General features: G+C 39.8%; 1 protein-coding gene across 4 annotated transcripts in view; it reads right to left on the bottom strand.

The window, feature by feature from the left end:
* Positions 1 to 128: 128 nt before the first annotated feature.
* Positions 129 to 25092, bottom strand: part of LOC115139687 (HERV-H LTR-associating protein 1) — a 105377-nt gene continuing 80413 nt past the window's right edge. For all 4 annotated transcript variants that reach the window (XM_029677336.2, XM_029677334.2, XM_029677335.2 and 1 more), the window contains 3 exons: positions 15341 to 15518; positions 14326 to 14408; positions 129 to 321 (listed from right to left, as the gene is read on the bottom strand). In XM_029677336.2, the coding sequence (XP_029533196.1) occupies positions 239 to 321; positions 14326 to 14408; positions 15341 to 15518 (344 nt within the window). In that variant the 3' untranslated portion in view covers positions 129 to 238. The remainder of the gene's footprint in view (positions 322 to 14325; positions 14409 to 15340; positions 15519 to 25092) is intronic.

The following is a 25092-nucleotide window of genomic DNA, read 5'->3' as shown; positions in this document are numbered from 1 at the left end:
GACATCTTTACCTGCTTGTAACAGTGATCAGTTGGTTGTAAAGTGTGCCCACTGGGTATTTTGCTTCAGGTGGGATGTACAAGTGACAACGGGAAGAACTGACAAATCCACTGACTCCCAAACAGATGTGGTTCGAAATAAAATATTTTCAATTTATTGGATTCAGAAAAAAACACTGTGCTCTTAAACAGAATGTGCATACTTCAGTGGTTCTTCCGGTGTAATCTCCTCTCCAACTTCAGTATATCCCGCTCTCTCTGTCTCTTTTCCACTCTGGCCAGAGTTTGTTGCACATTCTTGCAAGGCACCTCTGTTTTAGATCTATGCAAAAGGGAGAGAGAAACAAAAGACAGCAACATGTTCATACCATGTATAGCTAACTAATAACTCATTTTGAAAGAAGAAAAAAAGAAAATCAACTCATAGAATAGTTTGCTCTAAAATATGAACACTTGTACTGTAAATCAGTTCTGGCACCTTTTTTATTCCTCTTCAAGCATTACTGAATGTGTCAGAATTAGAGGCTTAGAAATACATTCCATTTCAGTATTGGGTCAGTATTTCAGTCACATTGATGTTCGGGCCTTTCTTTTATTGAAATGGTATAAAATGTTATATTCAGAAAATACACTGCTCAAAAAAAAGGGAACACTAAAATAACACATCCTAGATCTGAATGAATGAAATATTCTTATTAAATACTTTTTTCTTTACATAGTTGAATGTGCTGACAACAAAATCACACAAAAATGATCAATGGAAATCAAATGTATCAATCCATGGAGGTCTGGATTTGGAGTCACACTCAAAATTAAAGTGGAAAACCACACTACAGGCTGATCCAACTTTGATGTAATGTCCTTAAAATAAGTCAAAATTAGGCTCAGTAGTGTGTGTGGCCTCCACGTGCCTGTACGATTTCCCTACAATGCCTGGGCATGCTCCTGACTCCGTCTCATGCTACCACTAGAGTGAAAGCACCGCCAGCATTCAAAAGTGACCAAAACATCAGCCAGGAAGCATAGGAACTGAGAAGTGGTCTTTGGTCACCACCTGCAGAACCACTCCTTTATTGGGGGTGTCTTGCTATAATTGCCTATAATTTCCACCTGTTGTCTATTCCATTTGCACAACAGCATGTGAAATTTATTGTCAATCAGTGTTGCTTCCTAAGTGGACAGTTTGATTTCACAGAAGTGTGATTGACTTGGAGTTACATTGTGTTGTTTAAGTTTTCCCTTTATTTTTTGAGCAGTGTATATTGATCATGGAGGAAGGGGTTTTAATCCTCTTAAGGATCTGCCCCTTTTTTACATTTTTGCCTAAAATGACATTCCCAAATCTAACTGCCTGTAGCTCAGCAAGGATATGCATATTCTTAGTAACATTTGAAAGGAAACACTTTGAAGTTTGTGGAAATGTGAAAGGAATGTTGGAGAATATAACACAAGACATCTGGAAAAAGATTTTAAAAAATGGTATTGTATTTTTTTGTACCCTCATCTTTGAAATGCAAGAGAAAGGCCATAATGTATTATTCCAACCCAGGTGCAATTTAGATTTTGGTGACAAATGGCAGCAGTGTATTTACAACATTTTAGACTGATCCAATGAACAATTGTATTTATGTTCAAGATGTTGTACCAAGACTTCCCAAATGTGCCTAATTTGTTTATTAATAACTTTTCATGTTCAAAATTGTGCACTCTCCTCAAACAATCGCATGGTATTCTTTCACTGTAATAGCTACTGTAAAATGGACAGTGCAGTTAGATTAACAAGAATTTAAGCTTTCTGCCAATATCAGATATGTCTATGTCCTGGGAAATTTTCTTGTCACTTACAAACTCATGCTAATCTCATTAGCATACGTTAGCTCAACTGTCCCGTGGAAGGGACACCGATCCATAACAGTGCTGTTTGAGTTCCTAGGTCAAGCCATGTGGTAACACGCATCTTAATTAGCACTGTTTGTAAGGGCAGGTTACACCACATCTGCCACACTGATCCTCAACACCGGGCCCCTCAGGGGTACGTGCTTAGTCCTCTTCTGTACTCCCTGTTCACCCACGACTGCATGGCCAAGCATGACTCCAACATTAAGTTTGCTGGCGACACAACAGTGGTAGGCCTGATCACTGACAATGATGAGAGAGCCTATAACAGGCCTGGGCAAATATTTTCCATGGAGAGCCACATTAGAATATATTTTTGCCTTCGCGGGCCAGAATCATATTACAGGATTATACCACATGTGTATGATTGTGTTGACAGATATATCTACTGTAAATCACATATAGATATGCTACCTATTTTACTTTTTTAACATGCACAGAAAGAAACCACATCCATGTTCTCTATTTGGTAGGTATTTTCATTATTAAACATGCAATGTATTACACATAGAGAAAAGTACACTGAATTCAGCACCACGGGTATGCACAAAAACACAAGAAAGAGAGAGCTCGACATTACAATTAAACTACACAATCAGTGTGAGGAGTGAAATCTCTGATGGGCATTGACTAGAGCAGTGAAGTCAGGTATATTATCTGACGTCACTATGTGCAGAATTGCTGAGAGGTGAGAGTCAGTAAGAGATGATCTGTGCCTTGACTTGTTATATTTCTTTACTGAAAATGTCTGTTCACATACCTAGGTTGACCCAAACAGTACAAACATTTTATGAGCATGACTCCTAATCTTTGGAAAGTTTTGTTCATCGAGAGATGCATAGAACCTTGTCAGTGACGTTGTTTTGAATAGTTCTCCAATCACTGCGTCAGACTGAAGAACGATAAGCTCAAGTTGCAGGTCAGTGGGAGCATTATCCACATTGAAGGTGAAAGGAGAGGAAACCAACAGTATGTCATTTTCCAATACTTTGAAATCCTCAAAACGATGAGAAAACTCACCGTTCAAAGCACGCAGCAGCAATGTATACTTCTCCCGCTGGTCATAGCGTCGGAAGGTGGGTGAGATTGTTGGCTTCTACTTGACGGGCCAGGAGGAGTCATTTTCAATTGAAGACTTTGACATGGCTGTACATTTGATGTGCAAAAAGGCCCTTCCCTTGTAGTTTGTAATTTAGGGCCATGATGTCCACAGTGAAGCCAAAATCAGCCAACCATTCTTTATCTTGCAGTTGAGGGAATTCCACATATTTTCCTTTCATTTGCAAAAACGCAGCAATTTCCAACTTCAAGTCTCACTCCATTTTAAGCACCTTCCCCAAACTCAGCCATCTCACGTTTGTGTGGTAGGGGATATCTGCATGACAAACTGCCTGTAGTTTAAAGATTTTGCTCTTATGAAGTGTACCACTTTATTGACTGTATCCACAACATGGCTTATTTTCAGAACATATTTACAGAGCACCTCCTGATGAATAATGCAATGCAATTTTCTGATCTGAGTTCAGCTCAGCTACTTGGTCTTGTAGCCTTTTCAAAAGGCCAATGTTCTCTCCTGACAAGTTTGGGCACCTATCAGTGGTCACACTGGATAACAGGCCCACATTAACATGGAGCGGGTCGAGAGTTTCAAGTTCCTTTTTGTCCACATCACCAACAAACTATCATGGTCCAAACACACCAAGACAGTCGTGAAAAGTGCACAACAACACCTTTTCCCCCTTAGGAGACTGAAAAGATTTGGCATGGGTCTCCAGATCCTCAAAAAGTTATACGGCTGCACCATCAAGAACATCTTGACCTGTGCGCACAGCCGAGTACACCACTGGGTCCAAGCTTACTGCTCTGATGGAAATTTTATGCATGTGCTTTTTCTTATAAATAATTTCTGTCTTCCATTCATGTGATGTTCTATAAACCAATTTCTGTGTTCACGCAAGTGACCGATTGAACGAATCCTCACTTATCAGTAGCTGCAATTTGGCAGTACGCCCAAACCTTGTTTTGAACGAAAGATCTGTTTCAAGGTCTCTAGAGAGAAGAAGCCTTGTGAGGCATTGGTCTGTCACATGTTATGAACCAGTATTGGTCGGTGACATGAATGAAAAAAAAACGGTAAGGATTAATTAATTATGCTAAATCATGCAAATATAAATTCTGTGTATAGCTGTATTTAAGCAAGCAGAGCTTCTGACAGACAGAAGTTCACATATGGTGCATTAAGTTTGTTGGAACCTCTCCAGTGAGCTGACAAATAAACAATGATTCATTTAAGATAGTCTTTGAGTGTCCCTGTGTAAGAATTTCCCCAACACTGCCATCCAGGAATTATATACTAGACGGTGTCAGGGGAAGGCTCCAAAAATTGTCAAAGACTCCAGTCACCCAGACAGAAGTTATATAGACTGTTCTCTCTGCTACCGCACAGCAAGTGGTACCGTAGCACCAAGTCTAGGTCCAAAAGGCCAAGCTATAAGACTGATGAAGAATTAACCAAATGGGCTATTTACATTGACCCCCCCCCCCCCTTCTTTTTTTTTTTGTTATTTTCTTTGTTGTTGCTGCTACTCGCTGTTCATTATCTATGCATAGTCACTTTTGAAACATAGGCGTCTATGATTGGTTCAGATTTGGTCTGGTACACTAATTATTAAAAAGTGTGACAACCAACCCCAGTCTCCCCTATGCATCTACAAATGGTATTAAAATGTGTCTTATCCTTCCACTGTGTCCACATTATGGCTAGATCTCCCACATGACACCTTGACTTTGAAAAATCTATTTTGGTTACTGAACTACAGTAATTGAAGTGGATTTACACTCGGTTACAGAGTTACGGCAAAATAATTTGTTCATGTGTCCCTGATTTGTACTTACATAGAAATGCATAATTATGGATACATATGTAATTATTTTCATGATGATGTATACTAAATTAGGTACATACAAAACTATGAAATAACATATATGGAAATGTAGTAACCAAAAAAAGTGTTTAAACAATTCAAAATATATTTTATATTTTCACACTCATAAGCTATTTTATATAATTAGCTTGTAAATAATTGTCTAGTTGTAAGTTTATTTTCCTGTAATAATGAATGCTATTTTTTCCCCCTTTATTTAACTAGGCAAGTCAGTTAAGAACAAATTCTTATTTTCAATGACGGCCTAGGAACAGTGGGTTAACTGCCTGTTCAGGGGCAGAACGACAGATTTGTACCTTATCAGCTCAGGGATTTGAACTTGCAACCTTTCGGTTACTAGTCCAACGCTCTAACCACTAGGCTACCCTGCCACCCCAGGGTAGCCTATTGACTTATTGATGTGCAACATGGCAGGATGTTTACGTGAACACAGTTTCCAGATAAGTCTTTGTGTGCATCCTTTGCTCATGTGTCCAGGGGTCTGACAACCAAAGCAGACTCCTTTGGTCTTCAAAAAGGCCAACTTCTCTTGGTGTGGCATCTTGTTCAGTTCTGTGCATATGCCTAGACTGTGATCTCTTTGACAGAACGGACACTGCCTGAGTGGCACACAAGACGGATTGCCAACGCAGCTCTTCACTGTTTTCACAGCTGGTGTGACGCTGGTGGTAAAACCAAAACTACTTTTCCTCTCTTTCAGAACACTTGGCCACGGCTGAGGTGGGGGTTTTCCTCAGGTTTCCAAACACAGGATGTGATGCTATCCTGGCTCGGTTATCAACAAAGATAGACAGTTTTGCTGATCTGGTTCTTCTTCCATTTCTCTCTTCTAGGTCATAAGCCTACCCTCTCCATTTTTCTTTCAACTTATATACAGCAACTGTGACACCATGGCTCTCAAATTTTATGGGCTGTCCATTTTCCTCCATATATATTGAACATTATCCATAGTGTTTCAGCATCCATTGAGAAAAACTGCAAAAGCTTGTAGGGATTTGGAATCTTCAACCCTGATTGGCGGCCAGCTTAGATCCTTCTCAATGTAAGCTGTGGCGATTCTATACGCATCTCTAAAGTGTTTTTTCAGAAGCCTTTTGGAGTGTGCATAACCTGTGTCAGCCTCCATATGTTGGCAACTGCTGACTAGATCTCTGAGTTGCCCCATGGTGAATTGCTCCAAAAAGTACACCTGTCTTTACTGTTCTTGGTACTGTCTTCAATAGCATGTTCAAAGGCACGTACAAAGAACCTGTAGTCTAGTGGGTCACCCTTAAACACTGGAAGGTGGTAATGAGCACAACCTTTGCTGCTTTACCAGCATTTCGGTGATAGCATTTTGGTGTAGTGTAATGTTGATCTGGGTTGATAGGCCTTCCTCCCCTAGTTGGAAGTTGCAGCTGTCTATCTTTTGGTCTTACAGCAGGATCTGCCTGTGTGTTGGTTGACCTACGATGAACAGAGCGGTATGTGGAGGTAGCACTTTGTTGCAACATGCTACTTTGACCCGGGCCCTGTGAAGTATGCACAGATGTGGTGAACAATGGGAATCCCACGTCAGCCATGGTGTAGGATTGTTTGCTATGGAGACCTGCTCTATGAAAAGAGGTGGTGGGCACCTCTTTTCATAGAGCAACCTTCCCTGAGGTGTCCTCAGGCATTCCCATTGCATTCAGGTAATCGTTCATTCCATCATCTGATTTCTTTCCCATTCCTTGGGTAGCTTCATACTCATGGAATACATTCAGCTTAGTACTGTTAGACAATATTTCAGCTTCAAACCTTATTTATTCCTTTTGTGCTTTGGGTTGAGCCTCCTGTTCCTCCAATGCTTGTTTCCTTTTCAGTGCTTCAACTTGAACAAGTAAGGCTGCCTTTTCAGCTTTCAAATTGAGCCTGATAGAAGATGTGGTGGATTGTCCTGAGCGCCTGTTGTGTTGTGATCCATTTCCATGTTTTGATGAGATATTTGAGATACTGACCCTTGGCTGGACCTCCTCATCAGTTTTGTTAGCCGCTGAGCATTGATGTGCTTCTTCCATGTGTCTACTGTGGCTGCAAAATGATCCAGTGTTGCTGCGTTTCAGCCATACCATTGATCCTTTTCTGCCTATGTCGGCAGGTAACAAAGCCTTTATGAACCATTGAGAAACCAATTTTGAGAAATCAGTTTACATCTTTGTGTCAACTAATTCAACATTTCCATTATCCCCCATAAACTGTGTGATATCATTTCTCGTTTTAGTAAGTGCACCGAATTTAGCACTTCTAGATCTTTCCATTGTATCCACTGTAAAGGCACTTACAGTTGAAGTCGGAAGTTTACATTTAAAAGTCATTAAAACTCGTTTTTCAACCACTCCACACTTTTTTTGTTAACAAACTATAGGTTAAGACATCTGCTTTGTGCATGACACAAGGAATTCTTCCAACAATTGTTTGCAGGCAGATTATTTCACTGTATCACAATTCCTGTGGGACAGAGGTTTACATATACTAAGTTGGTTTTGCTAATTGACATCATTTCAGTCAATTGGAGGTGTACCTGTGGATGTATTTCAAGGCCTACCTTCAAACTCAGTGCCTCTTTGCTTGACATCATGAAAAAATCAAAAGAAATCAGAGATGAATGTACTTTGGTATAAAACGTGCAAATCAATCTCAGAACAGCAGCAAAGGATCTTGTGAAGATGCTGGAGGAAACCGGTACAAAAGTATCTTTATCCACAGTAAAACGAGTCCTATATCGACATAACCCGAAAGGCTGTACAGCAAGGAAGAAGCCACTGCTTCAAAACTGCCATAAAAAAATGCCAGACTGCGGTTTGAAACTGCACATGGGGACAAAGATTGTACTTTTTGGAGAAATGTCCTCTGGTCTGATGAAACAAAAATAATGACCCATCGTTATGTTTGGAGATAAAAGGGGGAGGCTTGCAAGCCGAAGAACACCATCCCAACCGTGAAGCACGGGGATGGCAGCATCATGTTGTGGGGGTGGTTTGCTGCAGGAGGGACTGGTGCACTACACAAAATAGATGGCATCATGAGAATGAAAAGTTTGTGGATATATTGAAGCAACATCTCAAGACATCAGTCAGGAAGTTAAAGCTTGCTCGCAAATGGGTCTTCCAAATGAACAATGACCCCAAGCATACTTCCAAAGTTGTGACAAAATGGCTTTAGGACAACAAAGTCAAGGTATTGGATTGACCATCAAAAAGCCCTGACCTCAATCCTATAGACAATTTGTGGGCAGAACTGAAAAAGCGTGTGCGCGCATTGAGGCCTACAAACATGAATCAGTTACACCAGCTCTGTCAGGAGGAATGGGCCAAAATTCACCCAACTTATTGTGGGAAGCTTGTGGAAGGCTACCAGAAACGTTTGACCCAAGTTAAACAATTTAAAGTTAGTGCTACCAAATACTAATTGAGTGTATGTAAACTTCTGACCCACTGGAAATGGGATGAAAGAAATAAAAGCTGAAATAAAAAAAGCTGAAATGATTCTCTCAACTATTATTCTGACATTTCACATTCTTAAAATAAAGTTGTGATCTAACTGACCTAAGACAGGGAATTTTGTCAGGAATTGTGAAAAACAGAATTTAAATGTATTTGGCTAAGGTGTATGTAAACTTGTGACTTCAAATGTAACCCTGAACATCAAATCCCATTCAATTCCATTGATTTGCAACACCAGCACAGTATGAACACATTTTAGCACGGCACAGCTTAATGAATGAGCATTATCCAACAGACACAACAGCCAATGAGCAAAGCGTTCACTTTTATATCCGGAGCTCTTAACACAGACTTCAAATCCAACAAGACACACACAATTCAAACTCCACAATTCATCCAACACCTCAAGCAGATTGAGCAATTGAAAGAGAAACCGCACTTCATTCCCCTCTCTCTACAGTGAGTAGCACAAAGAGCAAATCAAACAGTCAGAGAGCTACAATAGCGTCAGTCGCTTTGTCACTTGGAATATACAGGGGCTCCCGATAGGCGCAGCGGTCTAAGTCACTGCATCTCAGCGCTAGAGGCGTCACCTCAGACCCTGGTTTGATTCCAGGCTGTATCACAACCGGCTGTGATTGGGAGTCCCATAAGGTGCCACACAATTGGCCCAGTGTCGTTAGGGTTTGGCCCAGGGTAGGCAGTCATTGTAAATAAGAATTTGTTCTTGACTGACTTGCCTATTTAAATAAAGATTAAATAAAATAAAAAGGTAGAGTAGCAGCGCTTGTTTATCCTTGTTTGGATGAAGTCTTTACTTTTGATGTTTGATCTCGCTGAAACCATTCATCGGCGTTCCATCCAGCTGAAGTTTTTTTTACAAATAAAGGCAATTTGTAATCCAATTCCAAACTAGCCTTGAGGCCACAGATATGTGTTGCCTCCATCAGACATGATTCCAAAACAACCACAAAACAGGGAATCCAAAGCACCAATCGTGTAAAAACAAACATACTTTTATTTTCCAAACTAAGGTAATTTTGTATGCTATAATCCGTCAATGATGATCAAAGTGATCAAAGTCAAAGCGATCAGATTTAAACGGTAAACAAAAAGTGTAGACTAATAGCAGCTTTCTTAGTTCCAAGTATTTTTTATTTTAGGGGTGGATCAGCTTAATATTGTGGAAAGATTGTTGCTTCCATCAATGTAATTGTCTGCATCATTTCCAATCCCCCATATATTTTGGGGGTAAATATATATCCATATACATACACACATATATACATACATACCTATATAGATATATACTTTTTTAAGAATATACCTTTATTATTTCCACAAACCCTACTACCCTTCCCCCAATTGGAGTAAACTAATAAACACTTAGGCTTCTACCCTCAGTTTATACCTTCAGTTTATACATCTTATATACATTTTACAGACAATCTATTTTACAATAGTTATATTTAGTTTGTTTTTAGTCCTTCCTATTTCTGATGTCCATCCAGTTTGATTTCTGTTTGTAACTGTGCTATTACACAACATTTCTGAACCTATATACATTTTACAGACTCCGTATGTTTTACATTGGTTATCTTGTTATTAGTCCCACCCTTCAGCTCCATTCAACCCCTCCCATCTATCTCTCAACATCATCCATTTTGGATTTCTATTTGCCATATATTTTTCAACTGTGCTGTGATGCTTCACAAAAGTACTGAACCTTTCTATTCTCACACAGCTTCTACAGATTGTAAATTAAAAATAAACATTTTTGCTAAAATAATTATTATATTATTGATTGATTGACTATGGCTTTTCAAATCACCCAGCATTGCTATCTGCAGCTTTAGTTCTGGGCTAATGTTGCAATTCTTCAGCCATTCCTGGACCTGTGACCAAAAACGAGCCACATATGGACAATACCAAAATAAATTATCTAATGACTCTGCCTCCTCACAGCAGAATCTGCAGAGCTGGGAAGATTGTATCCCCCATATATATAACATTCTATTGGTTGCAAGAATTTTGTACAGTAATTTAAATTGAAAAATTTGAAATTTTGAATCCGGCGTTGTTTTGCGTAACAGTTCATAAACCATGTGCCATGGAATGGGTACATCGAAAATCTCTTCCCAACTATTTTGCAATTTATATGGCACAGCTGTCAGTTTTTTGGTCCGTATATATATGATTTTATTTATCACACCTTTCTTTAACCATTTAAGTTCTTTAATACAGGGCCGACATACAAGTTCCTTCTCCCCTTCTACTTGTCTCTTCCATTTTTGTGTAATACTGCAATTAATTAGTTGTAACTTTGGGTAGAGCAGACATTTCCATATGTCTGTGTTAGCTGCATGTGTGACATAACTCCACCAGTCCTATTTATGATATCATTCACAATAATTATACCTTTTTCTTTTTTTTTCTTTGAAAAATACATTTTTTTTAATCAATTAGTAGATTTCAGTTGAACCACAATATTTGTTGTATTATTTGTTCTATCTTTTCAGGTGGATTAAACTGAAATTGCAACCAACTTTCTAAGACTTGTTTAAAAAAAGAACGATATTTTGGAGATTATCTGAATAAAGGGGAAAAGGCCATTATTGAACATAGGATGAGACATTCCTACCAATTTACTAGAGAACCAGTTTGGATATAAGTATAACTTTTGAATGACTTATGCCTTTAGTGAGAGGTCTAATGCTTTAAAATGTAATAATTTCTGCCCTCTAGTTCCAAGTATTAGCGTAGCGGTCAAAAAACTGTAAGGTATCACCATACCTGAAGGCCTAGTTGACCCATTCTGCCAAAAACCTAAATAGGTGAAGGGAAGGGGAAAATGGGAAAAAAGGAGCGAGACCAGGAAAGGCTCCCTAATGGTTTTAAATACCCATGGTAACCATAATAGAAAACCAAGTAACTAAAATTCATCAACCATACTTCTTAGTTCATAATGCAATATTTATACTTATGTTCAATAATAGTTTTCTTCAAAAAAATACACACACACACACACAACCAAAAGTATGTGGACACTCGTCGACACACACCTTCCCCAAACTGTGGTAACAAAGTTGGAAGCACGTCTAGAATGTCATTGTATGATGTAGCATTAAGATGTTCCTTCATTTGAACTAAGGGGCATATCCCGAACCATAAAAACAGCCCCAGACCATTATTCCTCCTACACCAAACTTTACAGTTGGCACTATGCATTGGGGCATACCTGCGTTCTCCTGGCATCCGTCAAATCCAAATTCGTCCTTCGGATTTTCAGATGGTGAAGCGTGATTCATCACTCCAGAGAATGCATTTCCACTGCTCCAGAGTCCAATGCCTGCGAGCTTAACACCACTCCAGCCGACGCTTATCATTGCACATGGTGATCTAAGGCTTATGTGCGGTTGCTCAGACATGGAACCCCATTTCATGAAGCCCCAACGAACAGTGCTGAAGTGCTGAAGTTGCTTCCAGAGGCAGTTTGGAACTTGGTAGTGAATGTTGCCACGGGGGACAGACAATATTTACGCGCTACGCGCTTCAGCACTCTGCTGTCCCGTTTTGTGAGCTGGTATGCCCTAACACTTCGCAGCTGAGCCTTTGTTGCTCCTAGACATTTCCACTTCACAATAACAGCACTTATAGTTGACTGGGACAGCTCTAGCAGGGCAGAAATAGTTGGAAATGTGGCATCCTATGACAGTGCCACGTTGAAAGTAATTTAGCTCTTCAGTAAAGCCAGTCTACTGCCAATGTTTTTCTATGGATATTGCATGGCTGTGTGCTAGATTTTATACACCTATCAGCAACAGGTTTGGCTGAAATAGCTGAATCCACCCATTTTAAGGGGTGTCCACATACTTTTGTATATACAGTGGGGCAAAAAAGTATTTAGTCAGAAACCAATTGTGCAATTTCTCCCACTTCAAAATACGAGAGAGGCCTGTAATTTTCATCATAGGTACACTTCAACTATGACAGACAAAATGAGCATCTGTTTTCCAGAAAATCACATTGTAGGATTTTTTGTTGTTGAATTTTACCCCTTTTTCTCCCCAATTTCGTGGTATCCAATTGTTTTTAGGAGCTACTATCTTGTCTCATCGCTACAACTCCCGTACGGGCTCAGGAGAGACGAAGGTTTGAAAGTTGTGCGTCCTCCAATACACAATGTGTCGGAGGAAACACTGTGCACCTGGCAACCTTGGTTAGCACGCACTGCGCTCGGCCCGCCACAGGAGTCGCTGGTGCGCGATGAGACAAGGACATCCCTACCGGCCAAGCCCTCTCTAACCCGGATGACGCTAGGCCAATTGTGCGTCGCCCCACGGACCTTCCGGTCGCGGCTGGTTACGACAGAGCCTGGGCGTGAACCCAGAGTCTCTGATGGCACGGCTGGCGCTGCAGTACAGCGCCCTTAACCACTGCGCCACCCGGGAGGCTTTGTAGGATTTTCTATGAATTTATTTGCAAATTATGGTGGAAAATAAGTATTTGGTCAATAATAAAAGTTTCTCAATACTTTGTTATATACCCTTTGTTGGCAATGACAGAGGTCAAACGTTTTCTGTAAGTCTTCACAAGGTTTTCACACACTGTTGCTGGTATTTTGGCCCATTCCTCCATGCAGATCTCTTCTAGAGCAGTGATGTTTTGGGGCTGTTGCTGGGCAACACAGACTTTCAACTCCCTCCAAAGATTTTCTATGGGGTTGAGATCTGTAGACTGGCTAGGCCACTCTAGGATCTTGAAATGCTTGTTACGAAGCCACTCCTTCGTTGCCCAGGCGGTGTGTTTGGGATCATTATCATGCTGAAAGACCCAGCCACGTTTCATCTTCAATGCCCTTGCTGATGGAAGGAGGTTTTCACTCAAAATCTCACGATACATGGCCCCATTCATTCTTTCCTTTACATGGATCAGTCGTCCTGGTCCCTTTGCAGAAAAACAGCCCCAAAGCATGATGTTTCCACCCCCATGCTTCACAGTAGGTATGGTGTTCTTTGGATGCAACTCAGCATTCATTGTCCTCCAAACACGACGAGTTGAATTTTTACCAAAAAGTTATATTTAGGTTTCATCTGACCATATGACATTCTCCCAATCTTCTTCTGGATCATCCAAATTCTCTCTAGCAAACTTCAGACGGGCCTGGACATGTACTGGATTAAGCAGGGGGACACGTCTGGCACTGCAGGATTTGAGTCCCTGGCGGCTTAGTGTGTTACTGATGGTAGGCTTTGTTACTTTGGTCCCAGCTCTCTGCAGGTCATTCACCCCAGTGTGTTTCTGGGATTTTTGCTCACCGTTCTTGTGATCATTTTGACCCCACGGGGTGAGATCTTGCGTGGAGCGCCAGATCGAGGGAGATTATCAGCTGTCTTGTATGTCTTCCATTTCCTAATAATTGCTCCCACAGTTGATTTCTTCAAACTAAGCTTGCTTACCTATTGCAGATTCAGTCTTCCCAGCCTGGTGCAGGTCTACAATTTTGTTTCTGGTGTCCTTTGACAGCTCTTTGGTCTTGGCCATAGTGGAGTTTGGAGTGTGACTGTTTGAGGTTGTGGACAGGTGTCTTTTATACTGATAACTAGTTCAAACAGGTGCCATTAATACAGGTAACGAGTGGAGGACAGAGGAGCCTCTTCAAGAAGAAGTTACAGGTCTGTGAGAGCCAGAAATCTTGCTTGTTTGTAGGTGACCAAATACTTATTTTCCACCATAATTTGCAAATAAATTCATAAAAAATCCTATAATGTGATTTTCTTTTCTCATTTTGTCTGTCATAGTTGAAGTGTACCTGTGATGAAAATTACAGGCCTCTCTAATCTTTTTAAGTGGGAGAACTTGCACAACTGACTAAATACTTTTTTTGCCCCACTATATATATATATATATATATATATATATATATATGTGTGTGTGTGTGTGTGTGTGTGTGTGTATATATAGGGATTCTGTTCTTGTTTGCTGTGATTGATTATGTATCCTAGGCTAATGAACACTTACTTCTGGAGAAAGAGACTCTTCTGACCCGTCTACACACCTCAAAGGTATGTTTCTCATACCACAGGTGACTATCAGCACAATACCTGTAGGACACCAAAGAGCAAGTCAATTATACTTGACACAGTCAATGAAACAACCATTTTCAAATAGTTTGGGGTAGGGTTGCAAAACTCCTGGTAATTTACCAAAGTTACAAGAATTTTCAGAACGGTTGGTAAATGAACAGGTCATTTTGGTAGTCTATGGAAACTTTAGATATTTAAATTAGAGAAATAAAAAAATATAAAAGTTTATTCTTCATCTCTATACTGTACAGTATCTGTGTGCATGTTGTCCATGAGTTTCTAATAGATTGACCATATGTTTCATGCAGTGGAAGCTGCTGAGGGGAGGGACGGCTCATAATAATGGCTGAAACGGAGTTAATGGAATGGCATAAAACACATGGAAACCATATGTTTGATACCATTCCACCGGTTTTGCTCCAGCCATTACCACGTCCCCCCCAATTAAGGTGTCACCAACCTCCTGTGGTTTCATGAGACAATTGCCTAATTAATGAAAGAAAACATCTAATCAACAATGACGTAATTTGCAATTAACTGCAACTCTTCCAACTATTCACTTATTTCACAACTGCCACCAGTTCAGCCCCAAAACTCTTACAGCAAAGACATATTGACCAACTAAAACAAAAAAAACGTGTCAAAGAACAGAAACCCTCAAAGTGATTATATTTTTATGTTATGAAAATGACCTAAAATCTTCGAAAGTAAGAAAATAATAGTAGTTTACTGGTAAATATATTAAGTTACCTGTAATATTCCACTTTGCAACCCTAATTTTGGGACACTCAAATTGAAGGGCATAACATAATGATTATCTCACCATCGGTGACAAAAGACAACAAATAATCTATATCTAACTGTGATTGTTAGAATATATTGGGTGCACCTTGTTCAATCAGCTTGTGAAAGTATATTGTAGTGTGGCTAAAGGAATCACTATACGATACCTCTTCATGTGAGTCTTGTAGCTGTAGGAGTGGCAGAGGCACTGGGAGAAGAACTTGCAGAGCTCGAGTACGCAGGGCTGTAGCTTGTGAGCACTCACAGTGGTGGTGGTGCTGCTAGTAATGGAGTTGTCACTCCGCTCTTCTATTTTGGTCAAGCCAGGCTTTCTCCATGGGCAGCCTGCCAAAAAGAGACATGGTTTCTAAAAGCAGTGAAGCAACACCTAGGAATGTAATAAAATAAAAATGTAATTTACCAACTTCTTACTTTTTACCACAACATAAAGGAGATCAATTACTATGTCGATTTGTGAGTCAAGACATGAATGGAAATGGCAGTAGTGCAACACAGGACTTGCTGCAATTCATAATAATAAATTGAATAATAATATTAATGTAAGGGATTTCCTCCTCTTCTTCCGAAGAGGAGAGGCGAGAAGGATCAGAGGACCAATATGGGGCGTGGTAAGTGTCCATGGTTCTTTTAATAAGAAATACTACACATGAACATGACTGAAATACAAAAACAATAAATGTGGAACGAATGAAACCCAAAACAGTCCCGTGTGGCACAAACACTGACACAGGAAACAAACACCCACAAACAAACAGTGAAACCCAGGCTACCTAAGTATGATTCTCAATCAGAGACAACTAATGACACCTGCCTCTGATTGAGAACCATAATAGGCCGAAACATAGAAATCCCCAAATCATAGAAAAACAAACAGACTGCCCACCCCAACTCACGCCCTGACCATACGAAATAATGACAAAACAAAGGAAATAAAGGTCAGAACGTGACAATTAATCACAACTAATTGATTACAAGATGATTTTGATAAGGTGCTCTAGACTTTTTTTTACCCTTAGACCTACAGTAGAAACATGAATTGCAAATCTGACTTAATTTTCCTACGATCTCTTCATAAAAGTAAATAGTTGAGATCTCTGTCCCGCTTAAACTTGCTTATAAAGGGTTCATAAATGTGGCATAACTCTGTGACAAAATCACCTATGGCGAATGTGATATAAACATATGCTTTATAAAGGGTGACATGTGCTGAAGGATGGCATATGTTTTAAAGTGATGTGTTGTGGAAAATTACATAATTAGCCATGCTATCCCATGTTTTACTGTTTAAAGAATTGTCTCTTGTTATATGCTGGTGTTTTTTCTAACCTGATACAAACTTGTCTTTGTGGGACTTAGTCATAAGACTGGGCCTATAGCTTGGGTGTGGCCACAGCATGTGACATCCCGTGGGTTTAATATCTACAGAAAGGCACATGTATGAAAACTTGCAGAAAGGAGCACATTATAGTGTTTTGCTGTTGTGAATGTGCTAACTAATGACCTTTTACACACTATCTGCTGACTGCCACGTATACAGAAAGGGGTTGTATGTATTTTCTCTATAAAAGCTGAGACCTGGCTATGTTTGTTAAGCTTTCAACTCATTGCAACCAAGCAACCAACCATTTTTGGTGACGTTGATTGCTTCATTTTTGCAAATCTTATGATAAAGTGTTGTTTGAAAGACTCTGCAGTCTCTCTTCCCTTTGATTAGATATTCCACGACAAATTGGTGACAGCGGTGGGATGGTAACACCATTTGCTGATTGCTCCCGGGAGACCGAGGGTAATTAAACTGCGTGCAGGGGCGCAACCCACAGGGCTCCACCCACCTCGGACCTGCCAGGAGTGTCAGTGAGTGGATACGTCATTTCGGACAGATAAGATAAATTAAGTGTGAGACTGATTTTCTTAAAAACAACCTCCAATTGGGGAAAGTTAACTTTTAGAAAGTCCTGTTCTAGGAACAGGTCACGCATGTTATAGATACCAGGACAGAGTCCTAAAGTAATATACTATGAGTTACAATCATAATGCATGAGCTATGTTAAGAGATACCAGGACAGAGTCCTGATGAAAGTGTTCCAGGATATTATCCTGAAGAAATAAGAAAATAATCCTGCAGGTTACAAGAAAAAAAAGAAGAAAACTATACAAAATTAAATAAACATTGTAAAAGAAAATCTATTAGTCAGTGTACTGGTAAAGCAGTTGGTTATGTTTGGAAAACCAGCTATAAATGTAAACCCTACACGGAAATGTGCAAATACAACATTTGAAATGACACAGAATAATGAAAAAATATTTTGGAGGGGAAATGACTCTTTTCCAATTATAAGAAAGACGTTCCAAATGTTAAGAAAATGTTGAACAATATTATAAAGTTATGACTTTTCAAATCAAGTTATACGCTATGTTGGCTGACAAATTTGTTGCTTACGCTATCCTTATGAACCTCATAGCATATAATTGCATCAAACTTGCTAGTATATTAACTATATGTTATCCAACTACGCAACGTTTATTGACTTGATTATTCACGTCATTCTTAGCTTAGCTACATGGTATAGTCGTTGTGCATTCTCAATGGACATTTTTAGAGAGGGTGATTTGTAAATTCGCTCTGGCTATTTGTTTCTGATTTCAGAGCACTCTTGTGTGAATGTACCAGAGCGCAGAATAACTGATGAATTTACGAATGGTCAACACCTGTTGAATATGGCCGGTGTCAGTAAACGTTAGGGAAAGAACGTAATTAAATAGTTACCAGCAGCACAGTTAGTCACCAACGCTTTGGATAACATGAAAAAAGCCTAACAAGCTCTGTTAGGGTGAGGAAATGGTCAAAGTGAGGATGTGTTCTCTTATTTGTGACTGGAAGTAGCAAGCAAGCTAACCAACTTTAGCCAGTTGGCTTGGGTGCTTGACTGCCTTTGTGAGGTCAGAGAGCTTGGATCAACCCTGCCCCTTCGGGCAGTGTGTTCTCTAAACAGTCCAAATTGTTTTGTAAAATGTCTAACGAGTAATTTGTTAAGCTAACAAGTTAGCAAGAGGCTGCATAGTAACAGCATCAACTTCCAGGAGACATACAAAGCTCAACTGAAAGGTTACCATTGGTTTACAATAGACTAAAATGAACTAATAGTATATAGTATGAAGTTGTCATGACTCTCCTGTGAAGATCTGAAGGATCAGGTTACAGTGGGTCCGCTCACTCTCAGCGCACTCTCTCTTTTAGAGCGGTGAAGTCGTAAATACCTAAACTTCTTTCCCCACTCTGCTGAAATTAAAGTTGAAAATCACTTTGTTACCACAGAGAAAGACTTTGTGGTACGGTAACCTCAAAAGGTTGAATAATGTAACAATATTTCTGTATTCCAATCAGTTAGAATGGTCCGTGGTTATTTAAACAATATTCATGTCCAACATTTACTGTGTGGTGATATAATTTAAGACGTTATAACGGAAACATTGTAACTTTAAGAGCTTTCACAATGTATTTATCAGATTTACATCTAAATGTTATGGAACTTATATGAATAAATATGAAACTATTTGTGAGAAGATGAAATGTGACTTTAGTCTTCTCAATGAGAAAATGTTTTTTTTTAATGTAAAGTTTATCCAGTCAGTGGCCACGCCCTCGTGAGCACAGACATTATACCCAAGCGTCATGGAATGCCTGTGACATTGTGACAAAATGTACATACAGTCAAGAGAATGCAGGGACGAGGTCCCCACGTTGGAATGGCTACCACTCTATAGACCAGAAAACATGGAAGCTGTTGCTCCATGTTGAAATGGTTGGCAGCTCTACTAAAGGACAAGACCAGAGAACATGGAGATCACTCCTACGTTGAAATGGCTAAGAAATCAAAAAACGAAAGAACAATTATTCAGGCTGCAGCTCTTTAAGTGCTTTAGTCTGGTAATGCAACCGGTTGAATGACCAAATAGTACGTCTGACGTATCCTTTACAACCGACACTATCCAGAGCCAGCTGACAAAACTACAACCACGAAAGACCTTGGGACTTCTGGGGAATTCAACCAGAAACTCTCTCCAGCAGACGACCGGCGACCACAGAGAGAGAAAACAAAGGCATACACTCGGAAATATGTACATTTTAATTTATTTTCGAATGAGTGGCTGTTCATGTTCAAAGTATTAGCATTTCAATGAGTATAGCCACCTGTATGTATCTGGGTCCACTCTGAGTTTCCCGCTCTTGAACTGTCCCCACCTCTTTCCTTTGTCTACCAAGCCGTCGTATTGGTTTTGTCCACTAAGGTCTTTTTCTTTGTTTCATGTTAGTGTATGACCTATTGTGTGTGTGTTTATGTGATTCTGTGATTGATTAGTTAGTTCATAAATAAATAAGTAAGCCAATTTGTATATCACTGATTCATGATTTATGATGCTAAGGTTCGTGCAGATATCCAAGGGTTTGCGATAGATATTCAGGAATGAGATTGATGAGGTAATAATGCATTAATTGTTTGACTGTAATAGATCTGAAAATAATCTGAAGAGTTGATTAGGGAAATAGAGACAATAAACATTTTCCCGTGGTGCCCCCGACTTCCTAGATGAAAGATGTTACATGTTTAGTTTAATCACGTAAGGAATAATTACACATAGAGAATTGATTTGAAAAAAAGAGTCTTCAAATTTAATAACAGCAAACACTATGACAAAGTATATTCTCATTAAGCATGTAGTATATAGTATATTAGTATGGGAATTAACACAGCTTGGGCATGTGAGAATATTGATAGAATGTGTACGTCTGCTTTGATGTTAGTTTAGAAACCTCTTATCAGCATGGATATTGTGGGGTTAGCAGAAAAATATTGAAGAATAGTGTGTGGGGCCATTGGTCCATCGAAAAGTGAGTGTAGGGGCATTGTTCATTTTATGACAGGAAAGTATGGGGAATTCACTTACTCTAACCAGTGAAACAATAAACACTTATGGGATTTTCTCGGTCCGGTTAATACATTTAAATAAAATAGCCCATACAGCTTGAAAGTTCGTTTTTTTGTGATGTAATGAAGAAATGTCATTATGTCGCAAGGGAAAATGTAATCTGCTTTTATTGACCTTGCCAGATCTGTTTCCAAATCAATGAATGTCGATTAAACTTTTTGACTGCTAAATCCCCTTTGCAAATGTGAAATCTTTGCAAGAAACACTTGGATGAACTTTAAGTCTGTTTTCTGGAAATTGTGTTGTTATTATGTGCCAGATGTTAAGACTACAAACCCTTATAATTGTGTAAAAAATGTACTGGTCATTTCAATAGCATTGGGACTATGTTACTGACTGAATTGTTGTGTTCAAAAATACTATTTTAACCCATCGAAATGTATATTTTCCCTGATGTCATTTTGTGGATTTGGCGCATTACATGTTAATCTTATAATATAGGTTTAATAAGTGTGAAGCAGAAAGGGAATATCCAGCAGTTGGTATTAAAAATATAGAGTAATGTTGTTTGGGTAGACTATAATGAAAACATTGTCTTCTAGTAAGGAGATAATAATCATGGTTTGGTTTCTTTTATTTTCTTAACCTTATGATGGGTGACAGTGACAAAGTCATTGATAAAAATGGTTGATGTAAACTTAACGAGTGTTAGACATTTTTGTTAGTTTTTTTCCATATGGTTTACCATACACACACACACACACACACCAGCACGCACACAATTGCCTGGTTATGAATATGAGTTAGTGCCGAGGTATCTTAAAGGGGCACACACATGGAAGTCTTTATTTTCTGAGTTTTAATTAAACACGTGAATTATTTTGATAAGAAATGTACTGGAAACATGGGATACCAAATATATGAAATGTTTGACTGTTTTTCATTAATTGGTCTAATATAGTAAGAAACACTTCTTTGAAGGGTTTGAATTACCTCTGTCCTGTCGTTTGATTTATATTTCATAGCCATATTTATGATTCGGACCAACAGGAAGAAGAGGGCATTGCCTTTGACTAAATGTAAACTGTTTAAGTCTATTTTCCTATGGCTGTATGGATACCATTTTTTTTTTTAATTTATTGAGTTATTATGGGTGGTGATTCTTATTCAATTTGTTTAAATAAAATCAGTAGTGTGTTTTTTTCTCACATTACTCACATTGTGAGTCATGTATCAAAATGGGGGAGTTACCAGTCCTCTAAGGTTTTGGATTTAAGTTTAGACACCTTGAGTGATATGTAGGATTGTATCGAGTGCTTTATGAAGGACGGTATTGTTGCGTTGTTTGTTTGTTTTGTTTCGATACAAATCTCATCAGATTGGGTCTGCTGGATGGATGGGGGTGTCTGCACACAGCAAAATGTATCGTTATTTAGACTAAGAATGCATTGAGATCCCGATCTTTCATTAACATGCCACTCATGACAGTTTAAGGCAGGGAAAAACGGGGGCTGTATTGATAAAAAAGTTAATACTGGTAATAAGTAGTACAAGCTGTCTACATGATCCCGTTTGTAAATTTACATTCCAACTATTGGTGTGTGCCAAGTTGAGGGTCTTGAATTTGAGTGATATACTGAACATGGAGCATTCAATTTGGGTCGTATAACATTGATAGTAGGGTAACTTTACTATTGTATTTGGAACATTTGAAAGTGCTCAGTGGTGATTGGAATCTTGTATCATATGACACTGTGTGTACTATAAAGCCAAGCTGAACGTCATTTAAAGGGGAATGAGATGTCTGAATCATATTTCACCCCACTGCAAATGCAATAACATACAGTATCAAGGCTTTCATTAAAACAAATCCCACATTTTGTCACACCCTGATCTTTTTCAACTGTCTTGTGATTGTCTCTAACCCCCACTAGGTGTGTCCCATTACCTCATGTGTATTTATACCTTCGTTTTTTGTTTGTTGCCAGTTTGTCTTGTCCCGGCAAGTACTACCAGAGTGTTCCCGGGTTTCCTGTGCTCTAGTTTGAGCTTTTCCTAGTCTTCCCATTTCTGACCTATCTGCCTGTCCTGACCCTGATCCTGCCTGCACCTGCCTGACTCTGATTACTTTTTTTAAAGACTATTTTCCTGCCCTGACCTACCAATTGCCTGCCCCTTGTACTGTAATAAACTCAGAAACTAGTACTATCCGCCTCCTGTGTCTGCATTTGGGTCTTAGCCTGAGCCATGATAATACGAACTGGCCATGACTGACGCAGCAGACTCGGACCACCTCTGCAATGTTGGCTCCTCCCAAGGAGCCACCATTTGGAAGACACGGGGAGTTACTGTTACACCCTTATCTGTTTAACTTCTTAAGGTATAGGGGGCAGCCTTTTCACTTTTGGATAAATAGCGTGCCCAATTTCAACTTCCTTCTACTCATGCCAAGAATATAAGATATGCATATTATTAGTAGATTTGGATAGAAACACTCTGACGTTTCTAAAACTGTTTGAATCATGTCTGTGAGCATAACAGAACTTATGTATCAGGCAAAACCCAGAGGACTAACCATTCAGATGTTTTTTTTTTAGGTCTCTGTCTGTTCATTGAGTTCTCATTGGGAAACGATATTTCTTAGGCTTTTGTTTGCAGTTCCTACTGCTTCCACTGGATGTCACCAGTCTTTGGAATTTGGTTGAGGTTATTCCTTTGTGCAATGAAGAAGTGCCGCCATCTAGGAACTGGGTAACACTGTTGAGAGTTGCGCAAGACTTGAAAAGTAGCGTTGGTTTGTTGTCTTCCTGTATTGAACACAGATAGACCTGTCTTCAATTTGATCGATTATTAACGTTTAAAAATAATACAATAAGTTGTATTACAAAAGTAGTTTGAAATGTTTTGGCAAAGTTTACAGGTAACATTTGAGATATTTTGTAGTGACGTTGCGCAAATTGGAAGCTGTTTTTTTCTGGATCAAACGCGCCAAATAAATGGACATTTTGGATATATATTGACGGAATTAATCTAACAAAAGGACCAATTGTGATGTTTATGGGACATATTGGAGTGCCAACAAAAGAAGCTCGTCAAAGGTAAGGCATGATTTATATTTTATTTCTGCGTTTTGTGTAGCGCCTGCAGGGTTGAAATATGCTACTCTCTTTGTTTACTGTTGTGCTATCATCAGATAATAGCTTCTTATGCTTTCACCGAAAAGCCTTTCAATCTGACATGTTCGCTGGATTCACAACGAGTGTAGCTTTAATTTAGTATCTTACATGTGTGATTTAATGACAGTTTGATTTTTATATCATTTTATTTGAATTTGCCGTGCTGCATTTTCCCTGGCTTTTGGCCAAGTGAGATGCTAGCGTCCCCTATCCTAGAGAGGTTAACGTGTCTTTTTGCTTGTCTCCACCCCCCTCCAAGTGTTGCCTGTTAGGCAGCCTACCACGACGGTAACCTCCTAGCCCCTCAGTAACCCGGCTGTTAGCAGCACCACCTCCTAGGCCACCCCAGTTTCCCAGGAACCCAGCTTACCTCCCCCAGAATGCTTCGATGGAGAGTCGGGCACCTGTCGGGTGTTTCTCGCTCAGTGTTCCCTCATCATTGAGGTGCAGCCCTCCACCTTCCCCTCGGACTGCTCTAAGATAGCAAATTTCATCACGCTGGTGTCCGGGAGGGCTCTCTCCTGGGCTACAGCCGTATGGGAACAGCAGTCGGCCGTATGCCTCAGTCTGGAGGAGTTTGTGGCAGAGGTAAGGAAAGTTTTCAATGCTCCATTGTACGGGAGAGAGGCTGCCCGAAAGTTACTTCACAGTGTGGCAGACTAAGCGATGGATTTCCACACGTTGGAGGCTGAGAGTGTCTGGAACCCGGAAGTGCTATTCGTCATGTTCCTGGAATGGGCCCACTCTTCCAGGCTTGCCTGCCACCTGGGCTCCCGTCGGACCCTGACCTTTGTGCAACAACGTTTTTGGTGGCCCAACATGGTTCCTGATGTCTCTGCGTTCGTTGCCGCCTGCACTGCACTGAGAACAAGACTCCGTGGCAGGCTCTGGCTGGCCTCCATCAACCACTCACCGTTCCTCACCACCCCTGGTCCCTTATATCCTTGGACTTCGTCACGGGTCTCTCTCCATCAGATGGCAACACCACCATCCTTACGGTGGTGGATAGGTTTTCCAAAGCTGCCCATTTTATCCCCCTTCCTAAGTTGCCCTCAACTAAGGAGACGGCTCAGCTCATGGTGCAGCACGTCTTCTGGATCCATGGACCTCCGGTCCAGTTCTCATCCCGGTTCTGGAAGGCGTTCTGCACCCTCATTGGGTCGTCGGCTAGCCTTGCTCCAACTGGCCATTTGCCTGACCCTTGTACTCCTGTGTCTGCATCTTTCTCTTAGCCTGAGCCGTGATACATTCATTGAATCTGGATGGGTCGACACATAAAAAAAGTATGCATTCATGGAAAATATATCAAATATAGGGACTTTAAAACATGTTTAATGAACTAAATGCTTAGATATGTTTCCTTTCTACGCATCCCTACAGACATTTCCATTTAAAACTTCACACCTTGTAGCCGTGCTTCATGTAGGTTGCCTCTGATCTATTCAAATGCTCCCTCAATAGGAATCTCCTTTTCATTCTCTGTTGTGTAAGGATTAAATTCCCCTCACATGAATCAAAGAGAAACCGATTCAATCTGATTATAATCAGTACAGAATAGGTGCACCAGCCTCCAATTACCATATAAATATGAAGCTACTTCCAGAGAGCACGGGTACTTCCCTTTACACCCCAGTTAAACTGAGTGAAAAGACACTGAAAATGTATGCAGTAACTGTAAAGTGTAGAGTTGATCTCCTTTTGTTTCAGTATGTAAGCTTCACAACTTGTTTTAGTTGTTTTAAGTCACTATTCATTTCTGAGAGGGTGAAAAAGCCACTGTGTTGTCATTGAGT

Source organism: Oncorhynchus nerka, linkage group LG13, assembly GCF_034236695.1.
Source record: "Oncorhynchus nerka isolate Pitt River linkage group LG13, Oner_Uvic_2.0, whole genome shotgun sequence".
Taxonomy (NCBI): domain Eukaryota; kingdom Metazoa; phylum Chordata; class Actinopteri; order Salmoniformes; family Salmonidae; genus Oncorhynchus; species Oncorhynchus nerka.
Note: the sequence above shows the minus strand (reverse complement) of the source record. Positions and strands in the feature narration are given on the sequence as shown.